General features: G+C 52.6%; 1 protein-coding gene across 1 annotated transcript in view; it reads right to left on the bottom strand.

Moving 5' to 3' along the window:
• The window catches only part of ANKRD33B (ankyrin repeat domain 33B), a 74,313-nt gene that overhangs the window by 18,233 nt on the left and 41,809 nt on the right, over positions 1-14,271 (bottom strand). Inside the window, exon 2 of the mRNA XM_075540863.1 lies at positions 8,141-8,270. Coding sequence (XP_075396978.1) covers positions 8,141-8,270 — 130 coding nt within the window. The remainder of the gene's footprint in view (positions 1-8,140; positions 8,271-14,271) is intronic.

Here is a 14,271-nt window from a genome sequence, read left to right as displayed (position 1 = left end):
CTTTCATATCTCTTGATCGCTTGCTACCTCCTGAAATGATTGATGGTCAATCCATTTCTTTTGGTAGTGAATCTGTGTATTCATTTCAATTCTCTTTTGATGTTTCCTTCATTGTTCAACATTTGCCCATAGAATCCTTCAATAGTACAACTCCAGGTTTGAATCTCTTTTCTCAGTCCTTTCAGCTTGAGATGTGCTAAGCATGTTCTTCCCTTTTTAGTTTTTGGCTCCAGGCCCTTGCATGGATCACTCCCATCATGCACCCTACCAATTCCACATTGCCACCAGTGCCGGGACCCAGCTACTACTGTCTAATGCCACACTCCTCCCGGGTCTCTGTCAAAAGGCAGACACACAGCCCAGCCTCAAGACTGGCCATTCTTATCTGTGGAGGTTACACTTTTATTCGTGTTAGGGCTCATCTGTGGACGGCGTCATATCTTCATTTAAATACCCGTCCCATAACTGTAGGGCCAGAAAACCAAAGCCACTAATGCCATTAGCTCGTAGCGACTACGGGACAGAGGAGAGCTGCCCCTAACCTTTCTGTGGCTGTAAGTCTTCCTGGAAGCAGATGGCCACACGTTCCTCCTTTGGAGCAGCTGGTAGGTTTGACCTACCAAACTTTCAGTTAGCAGACAAGTGCTGCAGCCTAGGAAATCCTGCGGGTCAGTTCTGTTCTGTCGCACGGAGTCACTGTGACTGGGAATGACTTCTCTGGCAATAGGAGCAGCAACGTCGAGAGCCAAATAGTTACCATTTCTGTGTGTACAACTAGCTCAGTGACATGAGTCCATTCGCCATGCTGTGCCGCGGCCACCTGTCTACAAAGGCACGGTGGTCTGTCTGTACAAAGGGAGTTTGGCCAGCCGTAAGGAGGGATGAAGCCCTGACATATGCCGCCCCATGGACGGACCCCGAAAACGTGGGAGTGAAATAAATCAGTCACACCAAAGAGCAGGATGAGCCCAGGTGGTATAGTGGTTACCCAGGGGGCCTCGAAATGCAAAGTTGGCAGTTCAAAACCACCAGCCACTCAGAGGGAGAAGGATGAGGCTTTCTGCCCCATCGAGGTTTAGTCTCGGACACCCTCTGGAACAGTGCTCCTCTGTCCTATAGGATTGCTGAGTCAGATGAGACCCCATGGGTGCGGCCTGTGTAGGGGCCAGTAGGAGGGGGAAGCAGTTAGGTATGGTGGCAGGGGCACGGGCTGCCTTTCACTTTTTAAAAGGTTTCTGTACTGATTACAAGTATTAAAAGTACACAACCCCAAAACTAAACCGACTGTCTTGAGTTGATTCTGACTCACAGTGACCCTATAGAGGTTTCCCAAGAACATAAATATCAGCTCATCTTTCTCCCAATGAGTGGTCAGTGGATTTAAACCACCAACCATATGGTTAGGGTCCCCAAACCTACCCCACAGCACCACTAGCGTTCAGCTAAGTGTAGGAGGGGACTCCAAAGTGTTCATGGAAAAATGGAAGGAAAAGATAATGGAGATTTTCCATGAACTTTCTGAAGCACCCCGTATATTACTGTGGGAAGCCCTGGTGGCCTAATGGCTGCAATCCGAGAGGCCGGCAGTTTGAAACCGCCAGCCGCTCCTGGGGTGAAATTCAGGGCTTTCTACTCCCGTAAAGAGCTAGTCTTGGAAATGCACAGGGGCACTTCTACCCAGTCCTGCAGGGTCGTTCTGAGTCAGCAGCTATTCGATGGCAGTCAGTGTGGATTTTTGGTTTTGTGTATTACTGTAAAACCCTTGGAATTGAGAAACCTCCAAATCAACGAACCTGCTGAAGGAACTGGATTAAAATAACTGAATTAAAATACAATGAAGGACCTGATTCTCCCAGCACAAAGCTGAGCAAACCCAGCCTCATAAAACAGCAATGGGCAGGAGAGCTGTCTCTCCGACTCCATGAAAGTAAGGAGGCCTTGCCTTTTGCCTATAAGCAGTGGTTCTCGGCCTTCCTAATGCCGCGACCCTTTCATGCAGTTCGCATGTGGTGGTGACCCCCCCTCAACCATAACATTATTTTTGTTGCTACTTCATCACTGTAATTTTGCTGATGTAATGAATTGGGCGACCCCTGTGAGAGGGTCGTTCGACCCCAAAAGGGATCACGACCCACAGTTTGAGAACCACTGCAAACATAAAGGATCGCTGGTGGCCTAGTGGTTACACATTGAGATGTGATCTTCAAGCTTGGTAGTCTGAAACCAGCAGTTGCATCTCTGGAGAAAGACGGGGCTTTCGACTCTGATAAAGAGCTACACTCTTGGAAACCCACAGGGGCAGTTCTACCCTGTCCTGTAGGGTTGCTATGGGTTGGCATGGGCGGTCGTTTGGTTTGGATTTTGAGAACCAAACCTTGCTGAGAACCCATGACTCGGACCTTCCATTTCCTCCCTTCCAGGTACTGCTGAGAGCACTCAGAGGAACACTCGGAGGGTGGGCTCCCTCAGACCCCCTAGTCAATCCACACTTGGGGGAAGGGCTTGTTGAAACACATGCACCTTCTCCAGCCGCACTCTGGACCTATTCAATCAGAAAGGCTGGCCCTGGGCCCAGCCACCTGCACGTTCACCTTCTCCAGGTGAGCCTGATGCCGCCTCACTGCTGACTGCTGTGCTAAGGCTCTAGAGGCCAGAGCAGCCCTGGGAGGCTCAGTTACCTGCGCCTTAGAAACAAATTAAAGAAAATCACTTCCTCATGCGGAGCCAATTAGACAAACAAGAAAACACTCTTTAATGGGCAGTTAACAACAGGGGTGGAGAGAAGTAAAAAGCACTGTGCCTCCTGGGGAGATGAGACCCAGAGGGCAAGGCATCTCCCCACCCCCCCACCTCTCCTGTTCCTAAATACACTCACTTCTACAGCGGCACCTACCAGTGCCGTCCCTCCCACCCCAGCTTTGCATCAGCGGGGACAAAGGCCCCTGATGCTCTGACACTCAGCCTGGCCTCCTCAGCAGACATCTGACCTGAGCCCCAAGGCTGGTGGGGTGCTCTCCTCCCCACCATGATGCCCAGGGTGATCACCTGACTGCTCTGAGCAGAGGTACCCAGCCTGGTGTCTAGTGGAGATGTAGTCAATTACATAACATGGAAGGTCCTTACAGGGCTAGACACACCACAAGACACGACACCCCTCACTAAATCATAGCACTTCGGAGGACAATGCTGGAGACAGTGTGGGAATTGTGCACAATCTGACCCCATCACACTGGGGTGAAACACTAAAGACATGCAACAGAGCAGCAAGGGGAGCAAAGTTATGAACTCCCCAGGGAATACTGAAAATAGACTTTGGAGACAGTTTGGCACCCCATCAGACTCGAATGGAAAACACTGATAAAAGCCAACAACCAGACCTTGAACTGTTTATAGGCCTTTCCGTTTTTGTCGGTGGCTTTCTTTTTGCTGTTGTTATTGTTTTCTTGGTCTTGACTTCCTTTGTTGTTTTATTTGACTTTGCCCGGTGTTTGCACTTATTAATGTATCTGCATGTGTATCTAGATAAGATAGGTGGTATAAATAATTTGGAGATGTAAAGAACGGGACCAATGTTTTGCGGGATGTGGGAGAAGGGGAGGTGGGAGAAAGGAAGGGGGGGTGGTAAACCAACCCAGGGACAAGGGAACAACAAGTGAACTAAAACCAATGGAAAGAAGGGTGTAGGATGTCTTATGGGGCTTAATTGAGGGTAATGTACCAGCGAGGAATTACTTAACCTGAATGAAGGCCAAACATGATGGTGGGACAAGAGGAAAATAAAAGGAAATAGAGGAAAAAAGCAGGAAGCAAAGGACATTTATAGAGGTCCAAATACAGGCATATGCATATGTAAATATGTGTATAACAAGAGGGGGAATAGAACTATGTACTCATATCTATATGTTAAGAATTAAGGTGGCAGATGGACATTGAGCCTCTCAAGTACTCCCTCAACACAAGAACACTTTGTTCTAACAATCCGGCATTCTGTGATGCTCATCTACCCGACATGATTGCTGAAGACAAAATGTGTACATAAGTAAATGTGGTGAAGAGAGCTGATGGTGCCCGGCTATCAGAAGATATAGGGCCTAGGGTCTAAAAAACTTGAAGACAACAAGCAGACATCTAGCTCAGAAGCAATAAAGCCCATGTGGAAGAAGCACATCAGCCTGTATGGTTATGAGGTGTCGATGAGATCAGGTATCAGGCATCTAAGACCCAGAACAAAACCATACCCAAGGTGAAGGGGGGGGGCAAAGGAGTAGAGACCCAATGCCCATCTGTAGGCAATTGGACATCCCCCTAGAGAAGTGTCACGGGGAAGAAAATGAGCCAGTCAGGGTACAGTATACCACCAATGACACACACAACTTTCCTCTAGTTCTTTGGTGCTTCCTTCTCCCCATTATCATGACCTCAACTCTACCTTACAAATTGTATTAAACCAGAACATACACACCTGCTACGGACAAGAGGCCACAACACAGGGAATCCAGGATAGATACCCCCCAGGGCCAACAATGAGAGTAGAAACCAGGAGGATTAAGGGAGGGGGGAGAGGGAGAATCCATCACAGGGATCAACCTATAACCCCCTTTCAAGGGGACGGACAACAGAAAAGTGGGTCAGGGGTGATGACGTAAGATATGAAAATAATAATCTATAACTTATCAAGGGTTCATGAGGGAGAGCGGGTAGGGGAAGGAAGGGGAAGAAATGAGGAGTTGATATCAGGGGCTCAAGTGGGAAGAGAATGCTTTGAAAATGATGTCAGCATAGGTGCAAATGTGCTCGACACACTGGATGAATATATGGATTGTGATAAGAGATGTAAGAGCACCCAATAAACGTATTTAATTAAAAATTTTTTTTTAAAGAATGGATGGTATTAAAGGAAGAAGTTCAATCGGCAATAAAGACATTGTTGAAAAAATATATATACATGTATGGAGGGTCCTTCTAGCCATCATCCCCCTGGTGGTATAATGGGTTAGCATTTCAAGGTCAGCAGCTCAAAGCCACCGGCCACTCAGAGGGAGGAAGGTGGGACTTTCTACTCCTGTAAAGAGCTCCAGTCTCGGACACCCACAGGGCAGGTCTCCTCTTTCATATGGTGCCACTGTGAGTCAGAATCTATTGCATGGCTCTGAGTGTGAGCTGTTGATGGCTGTGGTTATAAGCTCATTGTGGAGGGAGTCTCTGTTACAGGATTAAGGTGGGAAGTATTCTCACCCTATTAGAGGGTGTGAGCCAAGTCCCCACCATCCTTTGTCTCGTGGGGATATGCTGTGCTGAAGGACAAAGCACCCCACCTCCATGTAAGAATGACCCGCCTCAGAAGCAGGAGCAGAGAGACTCCTGGGATCATCAAGGAAGCAGAGTACATTACAAATCTCTGAGGCGCATGGCAGAGGCTGTCAGAGGCTGCATCAAGGAGCCCAGGAGACAGAGCGGAGGTGCAGTGCCAGGAGTGAGCGACAATGAGGCCGAGCAGCGAGCGGGCTTCCTGGCTCATGGAGGCAGAGTCCTGGAACCACGTGGTCAAGAGGCTGAGGACTAGGGGGACTTGGATGCTGGCTGAGGAGGTGTTGCTCCGGACCGATGATTGTACCCCGAATGTTTTCTAATCCTGATTTGTGGGAACCTATTAGCTCTCCTGATAGACCCCCATAATTGTGAGGATGCATAGCCTCTGCAATGGATTCTGAAAGGCAGCAGAGCTGGTGTCCTGGGGGAAGTGTGGGTGTCAGGATAGAGAAAAGAAGGGTGGAGCTGGGCCTCTGCACCGTGACATCAACCTTGGGCTGGTGAGGGGCTGCATTCTGTCTCGTTATCTTTATAGACCTACTTCATTGGATACATTTCCCCAGTCTCCCCTCTCTTGTGACACTGGCATCAAAACACAGCTCTAGGGGGAAGTTCCTAGCTTTCCCTTAACTGGTAAAGGTTACTATGTAGCAAGGAGCTTAGCCTTGAGCCAGAAGAGGGCTAGCCTCTGCCAGGGGAACTCCTGGGCCGCAGTCTGCATGTGGGCCAGCCTAGGATAGCTGATGGTGGTAACACTGCATTAGCGTGGCGGTGGTCACAAACATGCCACAACAACCAGCCGGGTGACTTAGGGCAGGACTCTGCGTCACAAGGTATCCACTGACCTGCAGATGAGATCAAATGCGTGGGTAATCAATCCATCGGATAAGCCTAGATAATGCCAACCACAAAGACAAACCCCTTGCCCTGTGGGTTTCTTGCCTGCAATCTCAACGGAGGTGTCTTGGTGGTGCGGTGAGTTAAGCATCAGACAACGGCCAGAGAGGTCTGTGGTTCAAACCCACCAGCGTTTGCACAAAAGGAAGCTGAGACCGTCTGCTTCTGTCCAGACTGCTGGCGGCTTCCGACGGCCCGTGGAGCCACCCTCCACGGTGGTAAAGGGCCGCTGTGTGCTGAAATGAACTCTGCGGCAGTGGGTTTTCATCTCACAGGAGGGGGTTCTCAGACCTTTATTCCCAGGGCCCGCCGGGTGGGCGTGAGCTGCCAGCATTGGGGTTGGAAACATGGAGTCGATTCTGACTCGCAGCAACCCTCCAGGACAGGGTAGAGCTGCCCCTGTGGGTTTCCGAGACTGTACCTGAAGACAGGAGGGGAAATCCTCCTCGCTTTTCCTCTGAGTCGCTGGCTGGTGGTTTCTAACTGCTGGCCCAACGTGGAATCACTATGCCAGGTGGTCATGTGCAAATCCTTCGCAACCACCGCCCAAGCCCACAGCCATGGACAAAGACGATTCAGACTCTTCCCTGGCCCCTGCAGGGCTTCTGAGGCTGTAACTCTGTATGGGAGCAGACAGCTCAGTGGTTGGTGGGTTTAAACCAATCCACTTTGCAGTGAGCAGCCCAACACTGACCTGGCAGCTACCTGGGGCTCCTGTGCTACCCAGAGACAGCCCTGAACCTCAGTGCCCCATGAACCCCCTACACAGGGCAGCACTGGAGGGCTTCCTGGCTGGCAACACAGCATGGGCGCCCTCACTGGGGCGGCTGGCCGGGTGTTGCGCCTGGCTCCATGGGACTCCCCTGAACTTGGCCTTGTGGACCGCCCCCATTGGCTGGTGAGAGGCTGATGCTGTGCCTGCTACATAACCCTACCAGGAGCGCAGCAGCTCTCAGCGAGGCCTGGGGGTCCTCCCAGTGAGTTAACAAGCCCGAGCGACTTTGCTGGGAGACCCCTGACCTTGAAGCTGGTGTCAGCAGTGAAGGTGGTCTTGTGGACCTTTGTTGTTCTTGTTAGGTGCTATCGGGTCAGTTCTGACTCATAGCGACCCTGCACCCAGCAGAAGGAAACACTGCCCGGTCCTGCGTCACCCTCACATTGCTCTGGCACTGGAGCCCCTTGGTGCAGCCACTGGGTGGATCCATGTTGCTGAAGGCCTTTCTCTTTGTCGGTGCCTCTCTACTTTACCACGCATCATAGCCTCCTCCGGGACTGGTCTCTCCTGACAACAGGTCCAACGTGTGGAAGACGAAGTCTCGCCATCTTTGCCTCCAAGGAGCACTCTGGCTCTATGTACTTCTTCCAAGACACATGGGTTTGTGAACGCTGGTCCCCATAAACGTGGAGTTGGCCAAATATGTGGCCATTCCCTGCTGTGCATGCTTCCATCCACAATGGGCAACATCCCCTTGTGACTTCTGGGAGATATAAGCCGGGCTTCAAACCACAAGCTCGCCAGATTGAAACCGCTAACGACTCCATGGGAGAAAGATGAGGCTCTCTACTCCGGTCTCAGAACCCCCTGGGGGGCGGCCTACTCTGTCCCATTGGGTCACTAAGAGTCGGTATTGACTCAGTGGCAGTGAGGTGTTGATGACTCACCAGCATGGTGCTGTGGCCCCAGAGGGCTGGGCTGGCAATGGGGTGGTGGGTGTCGGTGCCACAGTCGGGGCTCTAGGGCAGCATGTAGTATCCGAGCACCATCTGCCCAGAGCTGAATCCCGCCCACTTGGGTAAAGCTTGCAGTGCCCAAAGACAAGCCTCCTGGGACCCACCGGCCTTAGTCTTGTGCCCGGCCAGCTGGGGAGCGAGGGCGAGGCCCACACCCTATGTTGCTGCAGAAGCTTGGGGCGGGGCCAGGGCCTGGTCTTACCTGCCTGCGCAGCGATGATGAGGGCCGTGTTCCCCTCGTGGTCCTGCCAGTTGACGTCCACGTGGGGACACTCTGCTAAGGCCACCACTGTGTCCACGAAGCCATGGCAGCAGGCAACAAGAAGGCCAGTCTAGAGAGAAAAGGGGAGGCGGTCAGAAAGCAGGGTCTGAGCACAGTCAGGCAGTCCCAGAGCCCCACTGCCGCCCACCCAGGGGAGGACTGGACAGGTGTGCAGGGTGCGGAGGGGAGAGCATGAAGAGCCGAGAGGTCCCATTCTCAACAACGGCACAGCCACTCCCTCCATGCCAATGTGCCGAGACCCATGCTGTACCGGGGAGCCTGCGGCTGCACAGAGGCCTAGCCCCCTGGGCCAGACTTCCACCAGGGGAAAGACGGCCACAGTGCACACATGGGGAAGCCTGGGTTTGGTGGGGGAGGCTGGGAGCATGAGCGTCGGCAGGTGGGAGGGGGCTCCGTATCAGACAGGGGGGCAGGCGGGCCTTGGTAAGGTGACATGGAACCCCAATTTGGAGGTAGTGAGGGAGACATGCCGGGGGCCAAGAAGAAGAGGGGTGGGGTGGGGTGATGGCTCATTCCACATGGCTATGCTTCAGTGGCCAGGGGCCTAGTCCAGTGGCATCCACATGTTGCCAGGCCTGTATTTTTCGGGTGTGTTTAACATCAGGACAAAAGCAGCCCTTGTGGCACGGGGGTTAAGCGCTTGGCTGCTCAGTGGTCAGAACCACCCACCAGCTGGTCCTCGGGAGAGAGCCGTGGCCACCTGCTTCCCCAAAGGTTGACAGCCTTGGAAGCCGTAGGGGCAGCTCAGCTGTGTCCTCCAGGGTGACTCTGAGTCAGAATTGGCTCCATGACAACAGGCTCATGGTCTCCAAGGGGCTGAATCCAAGGACAGGGGACCCCCTGCCAAGAGCCATGGGCCTCCTCCAATCAGGGGAGGCCGTGAGAAGAGAAAGTAAGAAAAATATAAAATAAACAGCCCTAGAGCCTCTCTGGGAAGGCCCTCTGCTCTTTTTATAGCTGATGGAAGGGATTAGGGCGAGACCACGCCCTGTATTGGGTGAGGGGGGGGTGGCTCATTCCCTAATAGGATTGTGTCCACAGGTGTTGGGACACACGGACAAACACCTAAGACACTGCCCCTCCCTGGGTGGAGGGTGAAGGTGATCCACTCTCCAAGGTGCTTTGCCAGGGCCAACATTGTCCCCACCCTTGGTCAAGGACCTGAAGGAATTCAATCTCTGTGGGGACTCTGCATGTGGATTTGGGGGCTGTCACTGCCATCCACAGCCCTTGCCAAACCAGGGTGCACAGGATTTAAGCTCTGGTACACCAGCAGTGTGACCTCCTACCCCACAGGGAGAGGGTCTTTTCTGAACCCACAGCCCCTTCCTCTCCGTCCCTCACTCCTGTTTCCCCCAGGTGCAGCTGGCCTCAGAAACCAGGGCCATCTGGCTCTGAAGGCGGAGCCCTGGCGGCACTGTGATTACGGGCTGGGCTGCAATCCACATGGCCGGCAGTTCAAAAGCACCAGCAGCTCCTCCGGAGAAAGACTGGGCTTTCTACTCCCGTCAACAGTTACAGTCTGGGGAACCCCCAGGGGACCCCTGTGAGTCAGCATTGACTCGACGGCAGGGAGGGTCTGAGGGGAAGATGACCAGAAAAGACAAGGTCCCAGAATGACAGGGATCAGGACACAAGGGCATCAGACTTGGACTCAGGGGCGCTGGCCTTCCTGCTCGGGTTGTACAGCGCTGGTACAAATCTCTGCCTTTATCCCACAGGGACTGGTGGGACCCTGGAGACTGGGCCCTTCGGCCTACAGCTCAGCACTCAGTCAACGGTAGAGGGGCCTAGAAGGCGGGCAACAGCACCAGCCAGGGTCACATGAGCTCCTCCCACCCCCAGGGCAGCTCTGGCACAGTGACCCATTGCTGCCAACAGGAAGGGGACAGCAAAGCCCTGGAGGAAGCAGGAGGGGCCTGTGACATGGTGGGGGCTGTGACCACTGTCCCCAAGCAGATGTGCCTGAACTGGTGGATGAAAACCAGCTCTGTCCGGCCACTTTCACTCACATAAAAAAAAAACACCCCTTTTAACACTGCCTTCAGGTGGCCTAGTGGTTACACACTGGGCATCAACCTGCAAGGTCAGCAGTTCTAAACCACTGGAGAAAGAGAAGGCTTTCTACTCCCCTAAAGAGTGACAGTCTCAGAAACGCACAGGGGCGGTTCTACCCTATCCTACAGGACTGCTGTGAATTGGAATTGACTCAATGGAAGTGAGTTTAGGTTTGGGTTTACTGCTGCCATCTGGGGTCTCTTCCAAAGGGCTGGCCTATTAGGTATGGTCTCCACACTCATTTATGGGTAAGAGCCACCAGGAGAGAGTGAATGCCGTGAGGACAGGCATTTTGACTCCAAAACAATGCCCGGCGGCACGGGTGCTGGCATACATGTGCTGAATGTTAGGGTTTCCAGCAAACGCTTCCTTCCTGGATGGCCAATGCACTTGACCTTTGCTTTTTCTCAGACCCCTGGCAACAGGCATGGCCTGGGCCCCTGGGCTGGCCTGGCACATCCATGTGGGCCCAACCCTTCCCTCGTGTCCACTTGGAAAGCAATGGGGACCTCTCCACTACAGCCACAGTGCTGTTGACCATTGTTGTGTCCACCAACGGGTGCCCCAGCACCCTGTGTGTGCAGAGCAGAACTGTGTTCCACAGAAGCGGTCACCAGGCCTTTCTCCCGAGGCGCGCCTCTGGGTGGGTTTGAACCACCAACCTTTGGGTTAACAGTTCAGTACTTAACCACATGCATGGGCCACCCAGGCACTCACAGAGCAGCGCCTAAACAGAGTCTAAACAGCTCTCCCCACAACCATCACTCTGTAAGTTCCACTTCGCTGTTACATCGGGAATAAAGAAAAACAGATTTTCGGGACTGGGAATGCATTCCACTCCGTCCCAGAAGCGCACCCCAGGCCCTTGAGACCTGTCCACACTTGAGGATGCTGATGAGATCCACAGCAGGAAGGCACATGATCGGCAGAGTTCCTGGTCCCTGCGCAGAATGTCTATGTCTGGCCCCGTGGTAGTAATGCCAAGCCATGTGTTCCAGGCACATTTTATGCAAGGCGAAGCCCCCAGCCTGGGGACCACTTAGCACCTGACCCTGCTGCCTGCTACCTTCTGAGCTCTAACTGCCCCACGCCAGAGTAGATGGCTTGGAAGAAGGGAGTGAGTGAGCGGCGATGATTAAAGTGGCCACCGCGTGATAAGGTGCTCCAGTCCCTCTCCTTCCAGCCCACGGGCCTCTGTGGTTTTTAGAATATTTACCAGCACATCAAACCTATCTCCCCACACCCTCCACACATCTCCCCGCTGCCACCCCCTCAACAGGTCAGAGGGAGTGACTCACTCAACAAACATTACCAGGAAGTAGTCCTACCTCCACTGCCCCCATTTGGCCCCCGTTTATTAACGAAAGGTTGGTGGTTCGAACCCACCAGTGGCTCATGAAAGAAAGGCCTGGAGATTTGCTCCTGTGAAGATGACACCCATGAGAACACCTCGGGGGACGTCCTACCCCACCCCACCTGGGCTGCCATGAGTGGGAACAAACAAACTCGCTGCCGTCGAGTCTGACGCATACTAACCCTACACAACAGGGTAGAACTGCCTCTGTGGGTTTCCAAGACCTTAATTCTTTTCAGGAATGGAAAGCCTCATTGTTCTCTGGGAAAGCAACTCGTGGTTTAGAACTACTGACTTTGTGGTAGGCAGCCCAATGTGAAACCAACTGCACCAGGGTTGGCTTTCAGGTCTCCGTCAGCAGCCCTCCATAAGACCAATGTCGCTGGTTCCCTGCAGTCAGCTGGGGTCAGACCTGCGAGGCAGCTGTCTCGTCCAAGTGGCAATTGCTTAGAAGCAGCAGCATGACCCTTAGAGATGGAGAGTTGAGGGAGCACCAGAATGAGGATGAGGCAGAGGGTGTGAAGCCCATCCTGAGTCACTCTGGACTTCCATCCAGAACCCATCTGGAAGCAACAGGCCTCTCCAGCATCCCTGAGGCTGCAAGCCCAGCAGCTCTCCCCGCCAGCTCCCAGGCAGAGAAAGTGAGGTTTGCCCTATGCCAAGGCAAACCAACTGGTGTGTTTGGAGGATGGTGCTGGGGAGGAATACCAAGAGTCCCACAGACTGCCAAAGGAACCAACAAATATGTCTTGGAAGAAGTACAGCCAGAATGCTCCTTAGAGGCAAGGCTTTCATCTCACATGCTTTGGATATATTGTCCGAGAGATCAGTCCCTGGAGATGGACATCATAATCCAGCAGAGTGGCAGTGACAAAGAGGAAGGCCTTCAGCAAGATGGATGGACACAGGGGCTGCAACACTGGGCTAAGCATAAGAACAAATGTGGGGATGAGGCAGGACCGGGTGGTGTTTCATTTGGCTGTACCTGAGGTTGCTATGGGTCAGAACCGGCTCTATAGCACCAAACAACAATAAGCCAAACCAAACGCACTGCCATCAAGTCCATTCGGGCTCAGAGCGACCCTGTAGGCCAGCACAGAACTGTCCACTTTGTGTTTCCAACACTGGAAGTCCTTCCGGGGGTAGACAGCCTCATTTTTCTCCCATAGAATGCCCGGTGGGTTTGAACCACTGGCCCTGTGGTCAGCAGTCCAGTGCTTCACCCAGTCCACCCTCCGAGCTGACTACGGTCTGTGGAGTGTGCACTGACACCATGAAAAATACGAACTAAGACAATGACCAAAAGGTGACAAAGAGACTGAAGGGAACAACGCTGTTGGAAACACCCCCTTCCTCCTCAAAGGGGGGGCACAGCCCTTAAGGGTGGAAAGCACACCATGGCTGTAAGACAGCACAGCAAAGCACAGTACCTCTGCATGCCTACCCAAGTAAATGCCTACTGAAACATGCCGTGTTAGCAACTTGCGCTTCCTGCCCACCCATCTGGCCTACTGCTGCGGTTTGCATATTTCAAGTGCCACAGGGTCACCCATGGTAGCCAGGTGAAAGTGTGAAATACATTCATGGTGACCACAACCCGACAGAGCTCCCAGATTAAGGCAGACAAAGGGGAAGAAGCTGGTTGTTTGCCTATAGAAATGACTCACTGCCATGGGGTAGATTCGCCCCAGTGACTTTATAGGACAGGGTAGAACTGCCCCTGTGGGTTTCTGAGGCTGTAACTCTTTACAGAAATAGAAAGCCTCGTCTTTCTCCTGCGGATCATAGTGGTTTTGAACTGCTGGGATTAGAGGCCCAACAAGCAAGCTACTCTGTGACCAATGCTCCCAGTGAAGGACTACTTTCTCCTAATGTAACCTTCCCCCAGACGATAAGTGGAGACTCCCCAGGACAAGGAAATGCCGGAGCAGGGATCTGTTGTTGTTGGGATTTGGATGATTATTTGTTTTTATTTTAAGATCTCTCTTCATCAAAAGATATAGCGTCTGGGGTCTTAAAGGCTTGAAGGTAAACAAGAGGCCATCTAGCTCAGAAGCAACAAAGCCCACATGGAAGAAGCACACCAGCCTGTGAGATCACAAGGTGTCGAAGGGATCAGGTATCAGGCATCATCAGAACAAAAAAAAATCTTACTAAAGTGAATGAGGGGGGAGTGCAGAGTGGAGACCCAAAGCTCATTTGTCAGCCACTGGAGATCCCCTTACAGAGGGGTCTAGGGGAGAAGATGAGCCAGCCAAGGTGCTTTCCTCTAGTTCCTAAATGCTTCCTCCCCCTGCCCCCCCCCCCAATATCATGATCCAATTCTACCTTGCAAGTGTGGCTAGACCAGAGGATATACACTGGTACAGAAGGAACTGGAAACACAGGGAATCCAGGGCCAGGGGTGTGAGTGGCTATACTGGGAGGGTAGAGGGAGAGTGGGTTGGAACGAGGGAACTGATTACAAGGATCTACATGTGACGTCCTCCCTGGGGGACAGACAACAGAAAAGTAGGTGAAGGGAGACATCAGACAGGACAAGATATGACAAAATAATAATTTATAAATTATCAAGGGTTCATGAGGGAGGGGGAGCGGGCAGGGAGGGGAAAAATGAGGATCTGATGTCAAGGCCTTA

This window comes from Tenrec ecaudatus, chromosome 2, assembly GCF_050624435.1.
Source record: "Tenrec ecaudatus isolate mTenEca1 chromosome 2, mTenEca1.hap1, whole genome shotgun sequence".
Classification (NCBI taxonomy): Eukaryota; Metazoa; Chordata; class Mammalia; order Afrosoricida; family Tenrecidae; genus Tenrec; species Tenrec ecaudatus.
This window is presented reverse-complemented; position numbering and strand designations above follow the sequence as displayed.